Source organism: Zonotrichia leucophrys, chromosome 15 (genome assembly GCF_028769735.1).
Source record: "Zonotrichia leucophrys gambelii isolate GWCS_2022_RI chromosome 15, RI_Zleu_2.0, whole genome shotgun sequence".
Lineage (NCBI taxonomy): Eukaryota > Metazoa > Chordata > Aves > Passeriformes > Passerellidae > Zonotrichia > Zonotrichia leucophrys.
In genome coordinates this window covers 474,551-495,164 of record NC_088185.1, presented here as the reverse complement: position 1 = coordinate 495,164, position 20,614 = coordinate 474,551, and the positions used below count along the sequence as shown (strand labels likewise).

The 20,614-nt window shown below is 50.7% G+C and overlaps 1 protein-coding gene across 9 annotated transcripts in view; it reads right to left on the bottom strand.

Moving 5' to 3' along the window:
• RIMBP2 (RIMS binding protein 2) overlaps positions 1-20,614 on the bottom strand; it is a 73,282-nt gene that overhangs the window by 14,269 nt on the left and 38,399 nt on the right. For 7 of the 9 annotated variants that reach the window (XR_010442181.1, XM_064727070.1, XM_064727071.1 and 4 more), the window contains exons 6-15: positions 19,313-19,363; positions 17,974-17,994; positions 15,308-15,521; positions 10,877-11,028; positions 10,115-10,191; positions 9,148-9,257; positions 6,867-7,664; positions 3,840-3,991; positions 2,553-3,014; positions 554-700 (exon numbers count right to left, since the gene is read on the bottom strand). Coding sequence is in view for 8 of the 9 variants with exons in the window: in XM_064727070.1 (XP_064583140.1) it covers positions 554-700; positions 2,553-3,014; positions 3,840-3,991; positions 6,867-7,664; positions 9,148-9,257; positions 10,115-10,191; positions 10,877-11,028; positions 15,308-15,521; positions 17,974-17,994; positions 19,313-19,363 (2,184 nt within the window). In the remaining variant the exon portion in view is untranslated. The remainder of the gene's footprint in view (positions 1-553; positions 701-2,552; positions 3,015-3,839; positions 3,992-6,866; positions 7,665-9,147; positions 9,258-10,114; positions 10,192-10,876; positions 11,029-15,307; positions 15,522-17,973; positions 17,995-19,312; positions 19,364-20,614) is intronic. The other 2 variants (XM_064727072.1, XM_064727077.1) reach the window with 1 other exon arrangement.

Genomic DNA, 20,614 nt, shown 5'->3' with positions numbered 1-20,614 from the left:
AGGACCTCTCCATTCACAGCTCCAAATCCAGTTTTAGTCTTGATTAAATTCCCCTCATTAAAGAGGTCCTTCATGCATCAACGGGCTTGCTGACCAAACTGTAAAACCCTGAGGGTAATTCACGTATCATCTGTTCTTTGCAGCTGTTTGTTACATCACATTAGAATTTCAAAGTGGTCAGCATTTAATTCTAGCAGCATATTGCCACCATGGTGGACCCTCAACACAGGAAGTCAGGTGTTTGGCTAAAGTACTATGCCAAGACATGAAAAACCCATCTCTTTTCTAGACTTCATATATCTCTTGAAAGTAATGTAATAAATTATTTAATAGTTGTTTTCAGTGGGATCAGACTAAAAGCTGTGCAAAACACAAGGAACAGGAGCATCCCTGCCCATGGCTCAGCCTCACCTGTGTCCCAGCCTGTGTCACTGTGTCACTTATGTCACAGCCTGTGTCCCCACCTGTGTCACTGTGTCCCAGCCTGTGTCCCCAGCCCAGCCCAGCCCTCCAGCAATCCCTCTGTTCCTGCACAGCCAGGCCAGCCCCTCACCTGCTTGCCCAGCTCGGACTCCTTCAGGAACTCATCCACCGAGGCTCCCCTTCGCTTCACCCTGGGCGAGTCGTAGCCATCCTCCTCCTCCTCGTCCGAGTACGGGGCTGCGCTGCTCCTCTCGCTGAAAACGCTCCTCCTCTCCATCTGGGGGACAGCAGAGGGACACTGGGGACATTGGGGACATTGGGGACACTGCCCTGCACCCACAAACACAAATACAAACGCTCCTCCTCGCCATCTGGGGGACAGCAGAGGGACACGGGGGACACTGCCAGGGACACTGCCCTGCACCCAGGGACACAAACACCAACATAAACTCTCCTCCTCACCATCTGTGGGAGGACAGAGAGCAGTGAGGGACACTGCCCCTGCACCGAGGGACACAAATACCAATACAAAGATTCAAGCACACAACATTTAAAAGCTCTCACGGTTTAAAGCACTGTCAGTTCCCCCTGGATGGAACCCTTGAGGAGTTTTGAAGAAGTTTTTGCCTGTTTTATTACCCTCACTCTTAAATAACTGATGTGTTTGTCAGCTGAGCTGCCAGCTCTCCTGCCTGTTCCACTCCCCAAAATTCCCAGTACTGCACCCAGAGGCTGCCAGCAGACGCTCTCCTTGCCCTGGCAGAGCAGCGGGTGCTCAATCACAGCAGCATTTGAGGCCCCGGTACCAAAGGCTGCAGCTGAGGCTGTGCTGTGCTCTGAGAGCCCCTGGGCCAGCACTCGTGCTGCTCTGTGACAGAGCCCCTCCGGCAGAGCAGGCAGGGCAGGCTCACAGCTCCTCCTGCAGCGCTTACCGCCAGTGCAGGACTTGTACCACAGGGGACCAAACGGCACAAACATCCCTGGCAGGACTGGATTTCATTTAGAATCAATTTGTCTCTAAACTTCTGTCCAGATTCCCGAATAAATCATTTCAGGCATCACTTAAACTAATGTAACCAAACGTGGTTCAGAGCACATGTCATGTCAGCAATTCTCCACACCAGAAAAAGGATTTCTGCTCTCTTTCCCTGTGTGGTTCTTAAATCAACTTTCACCTCATAGGGCCAAAGAAACCAATTGCCTTTTCTCCCTCTAGTCCATCCCAGTGTTATTTATAAACAAAAGGGAGATACATACAGATGCATACATATGTGTTTATCCTATTATCATTGATCCAGAATTATTCAGGTTCTCAAAAGCTGGCTCGATTTACCCACTGGATCAAATGCATCCCAAAACAGGAACAGTCAATCAGCTGGGGCTGTTAAGACATGTGTGAACTGTCCAAATTAAAAAAGCCATTTTGGAGATACAATGGGAGACTAAAAACTGGACATAACTGATGACTGCCGGATGAAGCACCAAGAGAATCTGTGGGTAAGTGACACTTGAAGGAAGTAACAGACAGTTGTGATGAGAAAGTAACTGCCCAGGGCCCTGGGGGTACTTCAATATTACACATTTGTGTGGAACACCCACAGCACGTTGTCAGGGTACATCCACATCAGCTGCACTGAGCCCAGAGCCCCACACGTGGGATTTAAATCAACCGGCAAAGACCTGAGCCAGTGCACAGCCTTGGGTCACGGGGCTCCCAAAGCAGGGGCGTCCCTGGGCAGTGACACTGCTGGCAGCTCCAGGAGGAGCTGGAGCAAAAGCAGCTGCAAACCTGAGTGACAAGGCTGCACTGAGAGGGGAAAATGTACAAAATTCCCTGTGGATCCACGACAGCAGACACAGGAGGGCTCCATCAGCCCAGAATTCCAGCACTCTGCTTCTCAAGCAGTGGATCTTCAGAGCTGAGGGATGATTACCCACCCCTTGAGGGACACGATGAGCAATCTTTGGCGGCAAGTGCCACAGTGGACAGACCAGAAAAGCCCCAGTGCAGGTGCCCCAGAGAACAGAAAAGCCCCAGTGGTGTCACAGAGCACAAAGCAGCCCAGCAGAGCCTCAGTGCAGGTGCTCCAGAGCCCAGCCCAGCCCAGCCCAGCCCAGTTTGCCTTTACCCTGTTGCTCTCGGCCACCCTCTGTGCAGCTTCCCTCGCCATGGCTTTAGCGACGGTGTTGGGGACCGGAGTGCCTTGAGGCTGGGGCAGGATCCTGTTGGGGGACGGAGACCTCCTGCCCTGGAGGGGGCCGTGGAAGGCGGGTGGCTCCAGCATGTGTCCGTGCCCGGGGGACACCGAGCGAGTCTGCTCCCAGGACTCATCCCGCTTGAAATGCGGCCCGAAATGTTCTTCTTTGGTTTCTGGGGCTCCGGCACTTGCTAATGGCTTGGCTTTGGGAGCAGTGCGGGGCTGGGGGGGCGGAGGCACCAGGAGCTCGGGGGGAATGGCAGCAGGGGCAGAGTCCAGGGACTCGCCCTGCACCGAGAGCGTCCGCACGGTGAGCTCGCGGGCGTCCAGGGCGCGCAGCCGCGGCAGCTCCAGCGGCGTGCCCTCTGCGGCGGGGAGGGACACCTCGGACACCTGCGGACAGACAGACAGACACCTGTTAGCACCCTGTTCTATATCAGCACTGTGCCCTCTGCGGCGGGGAGGGACACCTCGGACACCTGCGGACAGACAGACAGACAGACACTGTGAGCACCCTGTTCTATATCAGCACTGTGCCCTCTGCGGCGGGGAGGGACACCTCGGACACCTGCGGACAGACAGACAGACACTGTGAGCACTGTGCCCTCTGCGGCGGGGAGGGACACCTCGGACACCTGCGGACAGACAGACAGACATGTCAGCACTGTGCCCTCTGCGGCGGGGAGGGACACCTCGGACACCTGCGGACAGACAGACAGACATGTCAGCACCGTGCCCTCTGCGGCGGGGAGGGACACCTCGGACACCTGCGGACAGACAGACAGACACCTGTTAGCACCCTGTTCTATATCAGCACTGTGCCCTCTGCGGCGGGGAGGGACACCTCGGACACCTGCGGACAGACAGACAGACACTGTGAGCACAGACACGTGTCAGCACCTCCTAAGAACGTGGAGTCAGACTCATCATTCCTCCCTACATGGGGGGACCCAGGAAACACCCCACGTCCCTGGCAGCAGGACGCCAGCAGGGGTGACAGAGGTGACAGAAGTGGCAGAGGGTGACAGGGGTGACAGAGGGGACAGAGGCGACAGAGGTTACAGGGGTGGCAGAGTGACAGGGGGGACAAAGGTGACAGAGGTGACAGAAGTGGCAGAGGGTGACAGGGGTGACAGAGGGGACAGAGGCGACAGAGGTTACAGGGGTGGCAGAGTGACAGGGGGGACAAAGGTGACAGAGGTGACAGAGGGGACTCACCCGCTGCCCTTTGGCATAGACCGCGTAGCCTGTGACGGTGGCACCGTGGGACGTCCCCGTGGCTGACAGCGCTGGGGGCTTCCAGCACACCTGGAGGGTCCCTGGGGCGCTCCCTGCCCGCACACACACCTCCTGAGGCGGGGCTGGGGGACCTAGGAGAGATGGGGCTGGTCACACGGAGCTCAGGGCCGAGGGGCTGGCTGCACCTGGGGCTGCAGCACGTTCCACAGCTGGGACAGCACAGCTGGACTGCAGCACGATCCACAGCTGGGAATGCAGCACATTCCACAGCTGGATACAGCACAGCTGGGAATGCAGCACGTTCCACAGCTGGGAATGCAGCACGTTCCACAGCTGGGGCTGCACAGCTGGGGCTGCTGCACGTTCCACAGCTGGGACAGCACAGCTGGACTGCAGCACGTTCCACAGCTGGGGCTGCAGCACGTTCCACAGCTGGACTGCAGCGTGTTCCACAGCTGGGAATGCAGCACGTTCCACAGCTGGGGCAGCACAGCTGGACTGCAGCACGTTCCACAGCTGGGACAGCACAGCTGGGGCTGCAGCACGTTCCACAGCTGGGACAGCACAGCTGGACTGCAGCACGTTCCACAGCTGGACTGCAGCACGTTCCACAGCTGGGACAGCACAGCTGGGAATGCAGCACGTTCCACAGCTGGGACTGCAGCACGTTCCACAGCTGGGACAGCACAGCTGGACTGCAGCACGATCCACAGCTGGACTGCAGCACGATCCACAGCTGGGGCTGCACAGCTGATGCTGCAGCACGTTCCACAGCTGGGACAGCACAGCTGGGGCTGCAGCACGTTCCACAGCTGGGAATGCAGCATGTTCCACAGCTGGATACAGCACAGCTGGGCTTGGTCCTCCCTCTGCACTGAGTCAGAAACACACCCAGCACCTCTGAAGGCATTCAGTGTGTGTCAGTGTGACAGCACACCAAAGACCTCCTTAATTAACAGGCAGTGCCCTGCTATAAATAGCCCTACTTTGGCCAGAAAGCCAGAGTAAAAATATCACAGAGATTATTGGCTCATGAATTTTTCAAGCATCCTGTTGTGCTAATTGAAGCAGCCAGCCCTGAGCAGAGGCTGCTGCTGCAGCAGGGCTGGGCTGCAGCCACCTCTGCAGGGCACAACACAGAGCCTGCAGCTGAGACTGCTTCTCCCAGCACACCAAACACAACCAGATCTGTTCATCCACCAAAAAGGCTGAAAATAATTCAGCTGTGCTTGATACAGGTGCAAATATCACACCAGACCCCTGGGAAACTGCCAGTGCATTTCACTGCTTTGCTGCCACTGAATTTCGTCCTCTAGTGGAGTGGAAATGAAACCACGGTCATGTTCAGGACAGCACAGGCACAACAGGAAGGTTTTGCTCATACCACCCCTGCATCTCTAAGGTATTTTTATCTTGCAAGTTGAGAGTATGCAAATTGACCTAATGCTATTCTTGGCCAAGACAGATTTTGGTTCAGGATTGAGTTTCAGCTTTCCTGGCCATCCTGTTTTAGTGCCAGCCAGCACTCCCAGTTCAGCAAGGCTGCTCAGCTTACAGAAAGAATGCATCTGATCTAACCCAGCATCTTGCCATGACAGTGACATTAATCTGCTCCTGCAGGAGAAGTCACCTTCCTTCCATCCTCCCTCAAGGAAACAATCCCCAGGGTGTCTGTCTCGACCTTCCCAGGCTGTGCAGAGACAGGTTTCATAAACTGCAGTGCCCCAGGCTCAGCACGGCTCCTATTTCCTCCCATCATTACATGGGAAATGATTCCTGGTGATTTTCTATGGCCTTGGTCATCAGCATAAATGTTTGCTTTGGAATTCTGCTATACTTTGCTCCTCATGGGGTTTTTTACATAAATTACTCCAAAAGCTGCAGCAGCCCCATTGGTCCCAATCCTGTGCTTATTTCTATCTTTAGATCTGAGTGCCCAAGAGACAGACACTTGTGTTTTTATGTGAGCAATTCCATTGCTTTGATGAGTCGAGATGAGTTCAACTGCATGACACTCTGTGATGGCAACTCCCATCACTGACTCCAAATCCATCCTTTCCTCTGCTCCAGTGACTCTGCAATCAGCCCCTGACCACTTCCCCAGCTGCTGCTGTGTTTCCTCTACACAGCAGTGAAGAGCTGGCCTGTTTCTCTAGAGGGGCTCCCAGTGGAACGAAGCAGTGGGGAGGGTTTGGGAGCTTCACTGCTCCTCAGCTCTCAGAGAGAGCAGCTCTGTGCTGCTCAGCAGGCTCCACAGCCAGAGGGAGGGACAGCACGAGCACGGCAAGTGCTTGGCCTGGAAAAACCTCACCCAAAGGCCTTTCCTAAAGAGCAAAGATGAGATGGGTTCAGGCCAGCACCCAGGCAGTGCCTCCCAGCTCCCAGGTGTGAAATGCCCTCTCCTCTCCTCTCCTCACCCAGGCCAGGGAGGGAGAGGGTGGATGAATTCCTGCCCCTGCTGGATCACACCCTGCAGGCACTGAGCAAACCCAGCTCAGGATGCTGCGGATGCTTCACCTGCCAGGGCCACTCGTGCCTGAGTGTCCCTCCAGAGGCACCCAGGGTCTGAAATGCTGAATATCTGAGGGGTCTCCTACTCGGCCATGGTTAGATGCCCGTGGGTAGGTCATCTATAAGGAATCTATAAGGAAAGATACTCAGATTATTTCACACACCCCCAAAATTATGAGATTACCCTTCAAATTCACTGCTCTCTTTCTGCTGTAGTTTTCAACATTGCTTCAATGTTCTTGAATGATGGCAAATGACTGACAACACTTACCAACACTCCTAATGCAAAAGCCAGGTGGGAAAAGGACTCAGACTTTCCAAAACACAACGAACCTGTTGGCTTTACAAGTTCAAGTTGCACAATGAGGTTGATTACACCTTCACACCCAAAATGCACTTACATCCCCTAAATGCTGTGTAGGTTAAAGTATTTTATCTAGTATTTTCAGAGAATTTCAACTGAAGAATTTTGGGGCAGGGAGAAAAATATCAAACCTGCTGGCAACGTAGAAAATTCCACAAAGGCTTCCTTTTTCTCTCGTTGCTCCAAGGGAAGCTGCCAGGGCATCTGGTGGGGCTTTGCCATGACCTTCACCTTGTAGGCCATATTGGGCTTCAAATTAAAAAAATGGTACTTGTAGCTAGCAGCCTTGACAATGTCAAACTCCTCCTCGTTGAGGAAGATGACGTGGCTGTAGTTGCTGTTGGTGGGCAGCCAGGAGAGCTCGGCAGAGATCTGGGTGATGTTGTCCACGCGCAGGTTGGAGGGGGCCACGATGACGTCCTTGCCCACCAGCAAGGTGCACTGCAGCTCGTCGGAGCTGCCCTTGCTGGTGATGCTCTGGATGGATATCCTGTAGGTGCAGGCGGAGGTGTTGAGCTTCTCTATCAGGGCTTTGGTCCTGCTGCCCAGGGCGATGTTCATCCGCACCTCCTTGTCCACCAGCACGTTGTAGCTGCTGACGGTGCCCCAGCCGGGCGGCACCAGCGGCGGCTCCCAGCCCACGATGACGCTCTTGGCCAGCTGCTTGATGAGGGTGATTCTGCGGGGGTAAGGCACAATGTCTTCTCCGATCTCGTCGATGTTGACGTCCAGGGTGCCCGCGCCGTTGCTGAGCGCGCTGCCGGGCTCCAGGGCCGCGGGCGGGCTGAGCTCCAGCTCTGCCTCCAGCGCGGCGCCCGCGCGGTTCAGCGCGTTCTGCTCCTCCACGCTCGACAGCCGCGCCTCGCTGTCCTGCACAAAGTCCACGAAGTTGGAGGGCACCAGCCCCCGCTGCCCGTCCAGAAGCTCTCCTGGAGGGAAAGAGCAGCGCCATTAGAAACCCTGAAGGGGAATCGCGGGTCTCTGCTGCTCACAGTGACCCCCAGATGTGTTAAAAAGTCCCTTTTCCCAGCCCGGCGCTCAAAGGAGTCCGAGCTCTTCATTTCTTGGTCTCAAGGTTGTTTATATTATCTCATCTCTAAAATCCCTTCTCCCGTTCAGCCGAGGTGTGCTCAGCAGGACAGTCCACCGCCCCCAGGGTGGTGTTACCTTTTATACTAAAAACTGCCTGTACAATACTTACAACTACTTCTCAATACCTATCACCTATGTTAGACAGTGAGCTTCTACTCTAAACCAACCTAAAAGCGCCAACATCACAGCAGAAGATGGAGGCCAAGAAGAAGGAGGAGAAAGGCTGGACATGCCCAAATTCCTCCATCTTACCCCCTGAACCCCCCATTCTAAAAACCCCAATTTTTCACCCTGTGATAAATTCACTATCATTCTACTTAAACTGTCGTGGCTTGCAGATCTTCATATAAGGTTGGTAATTTGCTCCATGGGTCATAATCAAAGTCACAGGGGTCTTGGGCTCTGTGCCAGGGTCTCTGAGCCCCCTGGCAGGGGTTTGGGCAATCCAGGACACAGGGATGTCCTGGGTATCCAACAGGAGAACAGCTTGTCCATGGCAGTGCCCTGAGAGTGGGCAGGACAGGGGGCAGGGGATGAGTGACAGGGCATAAACAACATCCCAGCTTGGGAGCAGAAAGGCTTATTAAGGGAAATACCAGAACTGCCAGTAAGCTTTTTTGTCAACTTCAATCTCGCCAGCAGGAAAAGCTGACACTATAAAATATTTTATAATTAGCTCTGCCTGCAAGGAGCGGCTTTGCTGGTGCAGAAACTCTTTTAATTAACACCGCGGCGATAAAGCCAAATTTAGCGACCGATTACGGAGCAGACGGAGGAGAGAATTTGGAGCGTGCTTGACAGAGGAGCAGTTTCCAATCTGCATGAATTATCAGGAATTCGGGGGTTCGGTAGAAGTACCTTCATAGAAGCCATCAAATTCCAATCTGCATGAACTATCAGGAATTTGGGGGTTTGGTAAGAAGTACCTTCATAGAAGCTATCAGATTTCAATGTGCATGAATTATCAGGAATTCAGAGGTTCAATAAGAAGTACCTTCATAGAAGCTACCAGATTTCAATGTACATGAATTATCGGATTCAGAGGTCATAAAAGTACTTCACAGAAGCCTCAGATTTCAATGTGCAGAATTGGGAATCGGGTTCAATAAGAAGTACCTTCATAGAAGCTACCAGATTTCAATGTGCATGAATTATCAGGAATTCAGAGGTTCAATAAGAAGTACCTTCATAGAAGCTACCAGATTTCAATGTGCATGAATTATCAGGAACTCAGAGGTTCAATAAGAAGTACCTTCATAGAAGCCATCAGATTTCAATGTGCATGAATTATCAGGAATTCAGAGGTTCAATAAGAAGTACCTTCATAGAAGCCATCCTCGTCCATGTCCCCGTACACATAGAGGTACTTCCCTGCCGTGAGAGGCAGCTCGGCCTCGGGGTTCTCGTTGGGGCCATCGAAGGGGTTGTAGCTGTGGGGACAGGCACAGGGATGACTCAGTTGTGGGGGTCTTTTCCAGTCACTGCACTCAATTTTATGTTCCTTTTACACCAGTTCCCGCAAGATGCACTTAGACGCTTCTCACTCAGGGCTCTTGATAAACAGTGGCCAAATTATCTTTATTTTCTAGAGTGAATTAAAGCAAACTCAGTTGCGAATTAAAGCAAACTCTTTTCCAGTCACTGTATTCAATTTTCTGTTCTTTTCACACCACTTCATTAAACTTCTACAGAAGCAACGTAAAAGAAGACAAAACCAGTGAGCTACATCCAAGAGAAGCTTCTGAGAGACAAAAAGTACTTGTGAAGTACTTAAATCCATATCCATCCTGAAAGAAACTGCTAGCCACCGAAATTTTTATCATGACAGTCCCTCCTCATGCCTGAAATTTTAATGTGCAAAGTCACGGACACCAAACCTCCATTTGCCTGAGGAAGTAATTGAAAAGAAGAGATTGTGACTCCTCTCTAGAGCAGGAGGTGCCCATTTATTTAATCTGATTTACACACTGGAGGGATGCAGGGGGGTGGGAGAGCTCAGCCCCCTCCGCCAGCTGGGGCACAGGGACAGGCTCTGCTCTGCATGTACTAATTCCATGCAATAATTCAGTGTATGGATGGGGGGAGCCAGAGCTGGGGCAGGCTCTGCTCTGCATGTACTAATTCCATGCAATAATTCAGTGTATGGATGGGGGGAGCCAGAGCTGGGGCAGGCTCTGCTCTGCATGTACTAATTCCATGCAATAATTCAGTGTATGGATGGGGGGAGCCAAAGCTGCTGGTGAATGTTCCAGCTGAGCGTGGGGTCTGTGAGGAGAGGGGGCTTTACCTGTAGCGGGCAATGCAAAGATGGACTTTCCCAGAATATCTCTGCTTTGAGGTATTGGAATTCTGATCATTATCCATCTGTGGGGGGAGGAGAAAAAAGACAATGTGGTTACAAAAGAAAAAAAAGAATGAACAGTTTTCCTGACAGGTGATATCAATCAGTGAACACACAATATCAGGGGAAAAAAGTTAAATTCTAGTATGGAGCACAACTGGTTCATTTTACCTAGAAGGGCAGAATCACTTAAAACAAATGCTGAATTTAGAACAGGAACAACCAGTGCCATTGCAGAGTATCACTGATTCATTGATTTATTGATTGATTGATTTCAGACATCCCAGCATTTTGTTTCATTTTTTAGATTTAATTCACACACCCTCCCTTGGGTCTGGGTATCTCTAAGGGGAATGGAGCTTAATTTCTGTGAGCTTGCATAAAGTGAGAGCGGATCACATAATTACACTGCAGAAGGCACAAAACGTTCAGCTCTGCAAAAGAGGGCTTGACATTCTCAGCCAGAGATAACTCAAAATAATAGAAAAGGGGAATTAAATTTGACGTTTGCTTCTCCTGTTCCTGGCTGTTAGTTCTGCTTCCCTAAGTCTCCTTGCTAAGCTGCTTTTTCTGTGGCCTCTTCAAAAAGCAGAGAGTGTTTCCACTTTTCAATAATGCTGCTACACAAATATACACAAATATTCCCCCTGGACAATCCTCAGATATGCCCATGGAATTCCCACCACACAAAAATTCGAAAGGACTCACGTCTGAATCAAATCTGCATCTTGGGGTGCCAGCCCTGGACTTGGACAGGAAGGTGGGTTTGACAGACAGCTGCTCTGGTTTGTCCCCAGAGACCTGCAGGGGTCTGATGAACTCTGAGATCACACAGCGACTTCCAGAGGGGCTCTCGTGGCCTGCCAGGACACAGCACACACAGTCAGGGGGTGCCAGCACAGCAGCAGGGCACTGTCCCCCCCTGGCAGGGATCCCGGCAGGCTGTGCTGGGCACACTGCAGAGCAGGGCAGCCCTCAGCCTGCAGCTCCCAGACCTTTGAAACCAACACCATGGAACAAAACAACGCACAAAGTGCAGGCATCCAGCTCCCAGAGTGTGGTACCCTGCTGAAATCAACACCACGGAATGAAACAACACACACAGAGTGCAGGTATCCAGCTCCCAGACTGGTACATTGACTGAAATCAACACCATGGAATGAAACAACACACAAAGTGGAGGCATCCAGCTCCCAGAGTGTAGTACATTGCTGAAATGAACACCACGGAACAAAACAACACACACAGTGCAGGCATCCAGCTCCCAGACTGGTACATTGACTGAAATCAACACCACGGAATGAAACAACACACACAGTGCAGGCATCCAGCTCCCAGACTGGTACATTGCTGAAATGAACACCACGGAACAAAACAACACACACAGTGCAGGCATCCAGCTCCCAGACTGGTACATTGCTGAAATCAACACCATGGAATGAAACAACACACACAGTGCAGGTATCCAGCTCCCAGAGTGTGGTACCCTGCTGAAATCAACACCATGGAACAAAACAACACACACAGTGCAGGTATCCAGCTCCCAGAGTGTGGTACCCTGCTGAAATCAACACCATGGAACAAAACAACACACACAGTGCAGGCATCCAGCTCCCGATCTTGGTACCCTGCTGAAATCAACACCATGGAACAAAACAACACACAAAGTGAAGGCATCCAGCTCCCAGACTGGGGTACCCTGCTGAAAGGAACACCATGGAACAAAACAACACACAAAGTGGAGGCATCTCCATCCAGAGAGCCCAGAGGTGAGGTTTCCCCAGTGCAATAACGCACCTCTGTCCCTGGTGTGCCTGGGGAGGCTGAGGGATGCTGTAACACACCCAGCACTGCAGAATTCCTGTGTTTCTCTGGGGACTCTGTCCTCACCTGGCAATCAGAAGCCAGCCATGCATTTCTCTTCTCAGAAAGAGACTGGAATGCTAAGGATGCAGCTGGCAGGATTTCATTTTGCAATGGAGCTGTTGGGGTTCTGGCAGGCAGGGAGTGCCAGCAGCACCTGCCTGGTGTTTCCTGGGGGCTCCTCACTGACACCAAAGCACTCTGATCTGATCCCAGGCCATCCCTGCAGCTCCCAAAACACGGAAACTCAGACTGTGCAGAAGGAAACATCCCCAGAAATCCTTCTGGAATATTTCACTGTGCTTTTTAAAAAGAGGAAAGGCAAGTAGAGATTATACTGCACACGGAGAGCCTCACAAGAGGCTGAACTCTCTTCTCTCCTGCTGCCTCAGGTGGAAACCAGAGGTGAGAGCAGCCAAAGGAACAACACAGCCCAGGCTGGCAGGGAGGCCAATAAAGCTGATAAAAGCCACTGGCACATTTCCCTTTGCTGGTTGAGTCCCCAGAGCAGGAATTGTGACTGAGCTGGGTTTGAGCAGGAGCTGCAGCAGGGCACAGGGAGCTGCTGTGACAGCTCACATGTGCACCCTGCCTCTCATTAACACAACGAGCCCGTGCTCTAATTACCCAGCCCCTGAGCATGTGTAGGGTCAGCATTTCCTCTCCTGCTCTGCCACAAGTCTGGGCAGCCACGTTTTGCTGCTGGATTTCCAGATTCCCAGTCCAGGTCAGCAGGAATTACCAGAGGAACCTCTTTGTTCTCACTGCAGAGGAGAAAAAGCTCCAGGAATGCCATCAGAAGGCTTTCTGCTGTGCTCATCAGCCCAATATGATTAATTTTCTCTGCATCACTGTAATCTACAGCAGGCCAGCTCCAGCACATTGACAGCAGGGAAATACACAACTCACCACACAAAAGATTAATTACAAGCAGCCCCACTTATGGCAATCCCCAGGCTGGAAAAGGGCACATTTTTCATTCTTGGAACCTTCCTCACGTCTATAACAGGGAAGTCCTCCCTGTTCAGGAGCCTTTAGCCAATTCAGCTCCTTCTGTTTGCTGTTAATGTGTTTGCCATCCCAGCCTGCCAGTGCCAAGCCATAAATAATTGGGCCAACTGTGATTATTCACTCACAGGGAGCCTCTGGCTGGTCTCAGACCTCCTGCACCCCGCAGGCTTTGTTTGCAGATTGCTGGCCCTGGGTACAGAATGTGGAGGAAGGGTCTAGGGAGATCTAATTTAAATGTTTCAGGAGAATGAAATCTGTCCATGCTTGCATTACAGTTAGACTCTCCATTTTATTTACTGCAGTTGCTTATTCCATATGGACTACCTAAATTATCTAGAAAGACCATTTAAACGAGCCTCTTAACTGATGAATAATAAATCTTAAGGCTTCTATATCTGATTGTGACATTATTGTAGGTTTAAAGTGAACTTTTTATGCTCTAATCCATCCTGGCTGGGTTTATTTCATTTCCTGATACATTCAGACATCACCAATTAAGGCAAAGCAGCTGGTCATAAACTGATCTCATTTCCATCATTTGCTTTGCTTTAAAGCTCTCCCTGTGTTCCCTCTTGTGTTCTTTCTTCCCCACACATAATAAAAATAATTCCACTTCTGGTTTGGAGGACTTGCTGTACTCTGCCATCATTCCTGAGAGAGGGCTGATTTCAGCAATCAGAAATCCTGCCCCTGGCTCAAACACGAGTTTATTGTTATCAATAGAGTGCGAGGATCAGTGGTGTCCAGGCAGGTCTGATGGTCAGACACAAGGGCTGCAGGCCCTGGGTTCCAAATGCCACAAAAATCCATGGCTTTGGAGAGAGGGTTCAGGGAGGAAAGCCCTGGACTGCCCTGGGTGCAGAGCCGGCTGTGCTTGCTGAGGTTTCACTCAGGGGTTACTGGGACAGCCCAGGTTGGCACCTTTGGAAGCTTTTAAAAAGGTTTTCCATTAGCATAAGAATAAGAATAAATTAGCTTGGAGAGTTTGGCTGAGCCCTAAAAGATGTTCAGCTGATTTCCATCTTTCATTAAATCAATCTCAGTGATGCAGGCTGGACCTCCCTGCTGCCTGAAGGACAGCTCAATACCTAATTACCTTTCCTTTTAAATTAATTGTTGTGTGACTCACACGGAATAACACACAGTTAAACCTGTGATTCACATGGAATAACACACAATTTAACCTGTGATTGACATGGAATAACACATGATTTAACCCGTGATTCACATGGAATAGCACACGATTCAACCTGTGATTGACATGGAATAGCACAGAATTTAACCTGTGATTGACATGGAACAGCACACAATATAACGTGTAATTCACATGGAATAACACACTATTTAACCTGTGATTGACATGGAATAGCACACAATCCAATGTGTGATTGATTCACATGGAACAGCACACAATCTAACCAGTGATTCACATGGAATAACACAATATAACGTGTGATTGACATGGAATTACACACACTGTAATGTGTGATTCACATGGTATAACACACAATCTAACATGTGACTGATACGGAACAACACAATATAACGTGTGATTGACACGGGAGCTGTTTTTAGGTGTCCTCAGGTAACTCCTGCCTGGCCTTTGTCCTTTCCTATGAATAATGGATGGTTTACAAAGCTCTGCACCGGGAGCTGTTGCCTCTGGCAACAGGAGATGGCCTGGTGAAAGTTCAGCACAGAGCCTGGGTAAACACTCACTGTGGGCTCTGCTGGGGACTGCAAGTCTGACAACATCAATACAAATATATATATATATATTTTTGTATTATTACTTTATGTTCTCCATTTCTCTTGAGACTATTTTTTCTTTTTGGGAAGTTTTACTTTCAAATTTTTATGGCTCTGTCTGTCTGTCTGTCCATCCCAGGGCTCTGTCTGTCTGTCTGTCCCAGGGCTGTCTGTCCCTCCCAGGCCCTCACCTTTTCCGATGGAGGTGGCGATGCCATTCATCAGCTGTGCCAGGGCTCAGTCTGTCTGTCTGTCTGTCCATCTCAGGGCTGTGTCTGTCTGTCTGTCTGTCTGTCCATCCCAGCGCTCTGTCCGTCCCTCCCAGGCCCTCACCTTTTCCGATGGAGGTGGCGATGCCGTTCATCAGCTGTGCCAGGGCTCTGTCTGTCTGTCTGTCTGTCAGTCTGTGTCTGTCTGTCTGTCTGTCTGTCCATCTCAGGGCTGTGTCTGTCTGTCTGGTCTCATCCAGGCTGTTCTGTCTGTCTGCCACCACGCTCGCCTCCTCCAGGCCCTCACCTTTTCCGATGGAGGTGGCGATGCCGTTCATCAGCTGTGCCAGGGCTTTCCCGGGGGGCCCCGGCGGGGCCAGCGAGGAGGAGGAGGAGGAGGAGGAGGTGCCCAGGAGCTCGATGGTGCCCGCCTGCTGCCGGAACCGCTCCAGCTCCCGCGACAGCAGCTTAAACTGCTCGCTCTGCGTCCGGCATTTCTGCTCCAGCTCCCGCACCTTGGCCTGCGGGCACGGAGGGACGGGGCTCAGGCTGGGCGGGACCGGGACACCGACAGGGACAGGGGAGACACGGGACTGGGGACACACAGCCCCCCAGGGTGGGGATTTGGGGCACAGAGCCCCCCAGGGTGGGGACTGGGATGGAGATTTGGGATACAGAGTCCCCAGTGTAGGGATTTGGGACACACAGCCCCCCAGGATGGGGACTGGGATGGAGATTTGGGATACAGAGTCCCCAGTGTAGGGATTTGGGGCACACAGCCCCCCAGGGTGGGGATTTGGGGCACAGAGCCCCCCAGGATGGGGACTGGGATGGAGATTTGGGATACAGAGCCCCCGGGGTGGGGATTTGGGGTACAGAGCCCCCCAGGGTGGGGATTTGGGGCATAGAGCCCCCCAAGATGGGAACTGGGGATACAGAGCCCCCCAGGGTGGGGACTGGGATGGAGATTTGGGATACAGAGTCCCCAGTGTAGGGATTTGCGACACACAGGCCCCCAGGGTAGGGATTTGCGACACACAGGCCCCCAGGATGGGGATTTGGGATACAGAGCCCCCCAAGATGGGAACTGGGGATACAGAGCCCCCCAGGGTGGGGATTTGGGGCACACAGGACCCCAGGGTGGGGACTGGGATGGGGATTCAGGACAGACACCCTCCCAGCCAACACAGAGCCCCCCAGGATAGGCATTGGGGATGAGAATTTGGGATACACAGCCCCCCAGGATGGGGATTTGGGATGAACAGCCCTCAAGGATGGGGATTGGGATGGGGATTTGGGATACAGAGTCCCCTAGTGCGGGGATTTGGGGCACAGAGCCCCCCAGGATGGGGATTTGGGATGAATAGCCCCCCCAGCCTCAGGATTTGGGATATACAGCCCCCCAGGATGGGGATTTGGAATGGGGATTTGGCACACACAGCCCCCCAGGATGAGGATACAGGACAGGTATTTGGGATGAACAGCCCCCAGAGCCTGGGGATTTGGGGCACACAGCCCCCCAGCTCTGGGGGACCAAGGGCATGGGGGGCTCTGGGGTGATCCCCTGTGGGACCAAGGGCATGGGGGGCTCTGGGGGGGTCTCCAGCTCTGACTCCAACCATCCCAAGAGCAGCGAAGGCACTGCAGCAGGGAAGCCCCTTTCTGCAGACCTGCTCACTCACACACCAGCTAAATGAAAGCTATAATCATGTGTCCATGCTGTGCTCTGTGGTGAGCAAACATCACCTTCGTGCATTAAACCCCTCTGGTGCTTAGCTCAGCAGCTGTGCTAACACAGCAAGTCTGGATAGCAATTAAACTCCTTCAGCTGAACTGAGAGCTTGGGCTTTCTAAAGGAAAAAACATTCTCTGTTCGTGTAAAAAAAACCTGCATATTTTATATATCAAAAAAACAACCTGTATTACACAGCACCTATAAAGAGATCCTGGCTGAAGGAAAATGCTGACAGCACCCAGAAGGACCCAAAAATCCAAATGTTCTACTATACAAGGTGGCTCTGTTCTTTTTCCTCTAACAAGTACTTTTTAAAATTTAGAGTCAATTTTAAAGATATCATTTCCTTGCATTCATAACACACAAATTAATTTATTTCTGCAAAAGAAATCTCAGGGTGTCCATCTGACTGATTACGAAACCAAGAACAGCAAGAGTCAGACACTGTGGGAGTTTTACACAAACATGAAATGCTTGGGGTTTTTGTCTTTCATTTTTTTGCTGTGGTTTTGAGCAAAGAACAGTCTGAATTCAGACAAAATCCACAAGGCAAAGAACAGTCTGAATTCAGATCAGCCTTGGGTGCAAATATCACCTAAAACAGTCCCTGCATTAGCAAAGAACAGTCTGAAACAATCTGAATTCACATCAGCCTCAGGTGCAAATTTCACACAAAACAGTCCCTGCATTAGCAAAGAACAGTCTGAATTCAGGCAAAATCCACAAGGCAAAGAACAGTCTGAATTCACATCAGCCTCAGGTGCAAATATCACCCAAAAGAGTCCCTGCATTAGCAAGGAACAATCTGAATTCAGACAAACTCCACAATGCAAAGAACAGTCTGAATTCAGACAAACTCCACAAGGCAAGGAACAGTCTGAATTCAGACAAACTCCACAATGCAAAGAACAGTCTGAATTCCCCAAGGCAAGGAACAGTCTGAATTCAGACAAACCCCACAAGGTCACAGCCCTGAGGAAAGCACCAAGCCATTGCTGCTGGCATGCTGGTGAGGAACTGGCTGCAAACCAGGCTGAGCTCTGGTTAACCATGCCCAGGCTCATTCCCTGTGCAAACAGGACCCTGATTTGGATGGTTTGGTGCCAGGCAATAATGCAAAGCATGCTTGCACAGCAGTGAGTGCACACTCCATGCACGGGCAGGCAGGGCTCTGGTCCCATTGCCAGGGAGCAGCGCAGGGCCCAGGACAGGGAGAGGAGAATGGGGCCCTGAAATACCTGCATGCTGTCCAGGGTGCTCTGGGTGAAGGGCAAAGCAACAAATCCCAAACACGACACAGTGAACAAAGAGATGTGGAATAAGCAAAGAAATAAAAACAGTTCTGGGTAATTTTTTTACATTTCAAAGCAGTCTCAAACAGCTACACGTGTAAAAACATGCACCAACACAAACAGCGCTCCAGAAATCAACACTGCTGCTGATCTGACACTGCACACAAAATAAAATGATCTGAAACTGCAACAGGCACACGAAATAAAATAATCTGAAACTCCAAAAGGCACACAGAATAAAATGCTAACAAATAACGTGCTGGTGGCAATAAAAAGCAAAATTTGGAAAAAGCTTTGGAAATCTTGTTGGGGTTATGCAAATCAGAGGTTGCAGACAAATCAGCTAAATCAGAACTGTGCTCAGCTTGAGGGAGTAAATAATCTCCTGCTTGTCTTGTTTCTGTTTCCCTGTATCAAACACTTTGCACCAGGCATTAAATAAAAACTTCAGCTTACAGTCTGGAAGCTAAAACAAACTTAATCTAAATGATGCTAATGAAAGTCTATGAGTAAAACACACCCTGTGGGAATATCAACTTTTATAGATAATAATAAACAATTGCTTTAATTTATTTTTTTTAAAGTTGATCAATGCACGAGGAAAAATCCACCTTTCACTGAGGCAGGGCCAGCAAGTACATACAGAAATTCTGTGGGAAGGTAAGACTGGAAATTGCCTTTAGATAACAGCAAATTTCTAAATAAAATATTGCCAATGCACATGCTATTGTGTATCATATTTTTATGTCTATCATATGTTTTATTGTCTATGATATTTTTGCACGTTCTTTAGGATATGTACATTGACACTTAAAACCATTCCATGCCTTTTCCTCAGGCAGAAAATGAAGTGTTCTCTCTCCACCTCACCCTTTGAAGGTTTCTGAAGTATCTCAATTCTTTCATCAGGTTTGCAGTTTCTGCTCCTTTGACACGTTGCTTTATGTTTATTAGACAGTATTTAATTAGGAACCCTAGGTAACTGATTGGTATTTGCTGCTGTACTTCCAGCCTAATAAATCAAAGTTCTCATCATTAATCACTCCCTTTAATAGTATTTTACAAAAAATGGTACCAAAAGAGAAACATACATCACTTCCAACAGCTCAGCTTAATGCCCTCCTAACTGAATTATAAATCTTATAATTATAAGGATGCAATTATAACAGAAGAGAAAAAACCCCTCTTTGCCTACATATTCCCTGAAATGCTCACAGCGATGATTCTGTAAATTGCCCTGCTCAGAAGGGAGCTGGGCAAGGCAGGGCAGCCCAGGGGATCTTACCTCTAACAACTGAACTGCTCCTTCATGTTCCTTCTTGGCTTCAACCTGAGCCTGGGCGGTGGCAGAGGAAACAGGAGCAGAGAGGGACAAGGAGGAGGAAGGAGAAGCAGTGAGTGAGTCACCGTGAGCACCCAGCGCCAGCCGGGCCGTGCCCAGCAGCGGGCGCTGTGCCAGCCCTGGCGGGCACCCCAGGGTGGCAGTGATGACTTTGGGGGGCTGGCTCTCAGGGCAGGGGGGTCTGCTGAGCTGGAGCAGCACCACACACAGGCTGCCTGGGCACTCCCAAACCCAGAAACCCAAACCCACAGACCAAAATCACACACCAAAGCCATGGACCAAAACCCACAAACCCAAACCCACAGGCTGAAACTACAGGCCAAACCACAAACCCAAACCCAAAAACCACAACCCCAAATCCACAGGCCAAAACTACAGACCAAACCACAAACCCAAACCCACAGACTGAAACTACAGGCCAAAACCCACAACCCCAAACCCACAACTCCAAACCCACAGACCCAAACCCACAACTCCAAACCCTCAAACCCAAATCCACAGACCAAAACTACAGACCAAAACCATAAACCCAAACCCACAGACTGAAACTACAGGCCAAAACCCACAAACCCAAACCCACAACCCCAAACCCACAACTCCAAACCCACAGACCCAAACCCACAACTCCAAACCCACAACTCCAAACCCTCAAACCCAAATCCACAGACCAAAACTACAGACCAAAACCATAAACCCAAACCCACAACTCCAACTCCACAAATCCAAATCCACAGACCAAAACTACAGACCAAAACCACAAAGCCAAACCCTCAAACCCAAACCCACAGTCCCAAACCACAGCCCAGCCCCACAGGCCCCTGCCCTGCCCTGTGCACCCAGCAGTGACTCTGGTGACAAGGACACGGTGCCAGCAGTGCCAGCAGTGACTCTGGTGACAAGGACACGGTGCCAGCAGTGCCAGCAGTGACTCTGGTGACAAGGACACGGTGCCAGCAGTGCCAGCGAGCCTGGAGCATCCCTCAGGTCACATTTAATAAAACCTGCCCAGAGCTCTGGTACATGAGGACACAGACTCCATCAATGGCTATCACTCCTCAACATCAGACTGTCTTTATTAAGGTTTGCTTCTAGAAAAAGGCAGAGTCCCCATCAACACAAACAATATTGTGTTCTTCCCTCTGGGCTGAGAAATCTGATCAGTCTGAGCAGGTATTAAAAACAGAATGAGCTTTTATTTCCATTCAGGATGTGCAGCAGAGGCTGTAGCAGGGCTGGCTCTGCTCT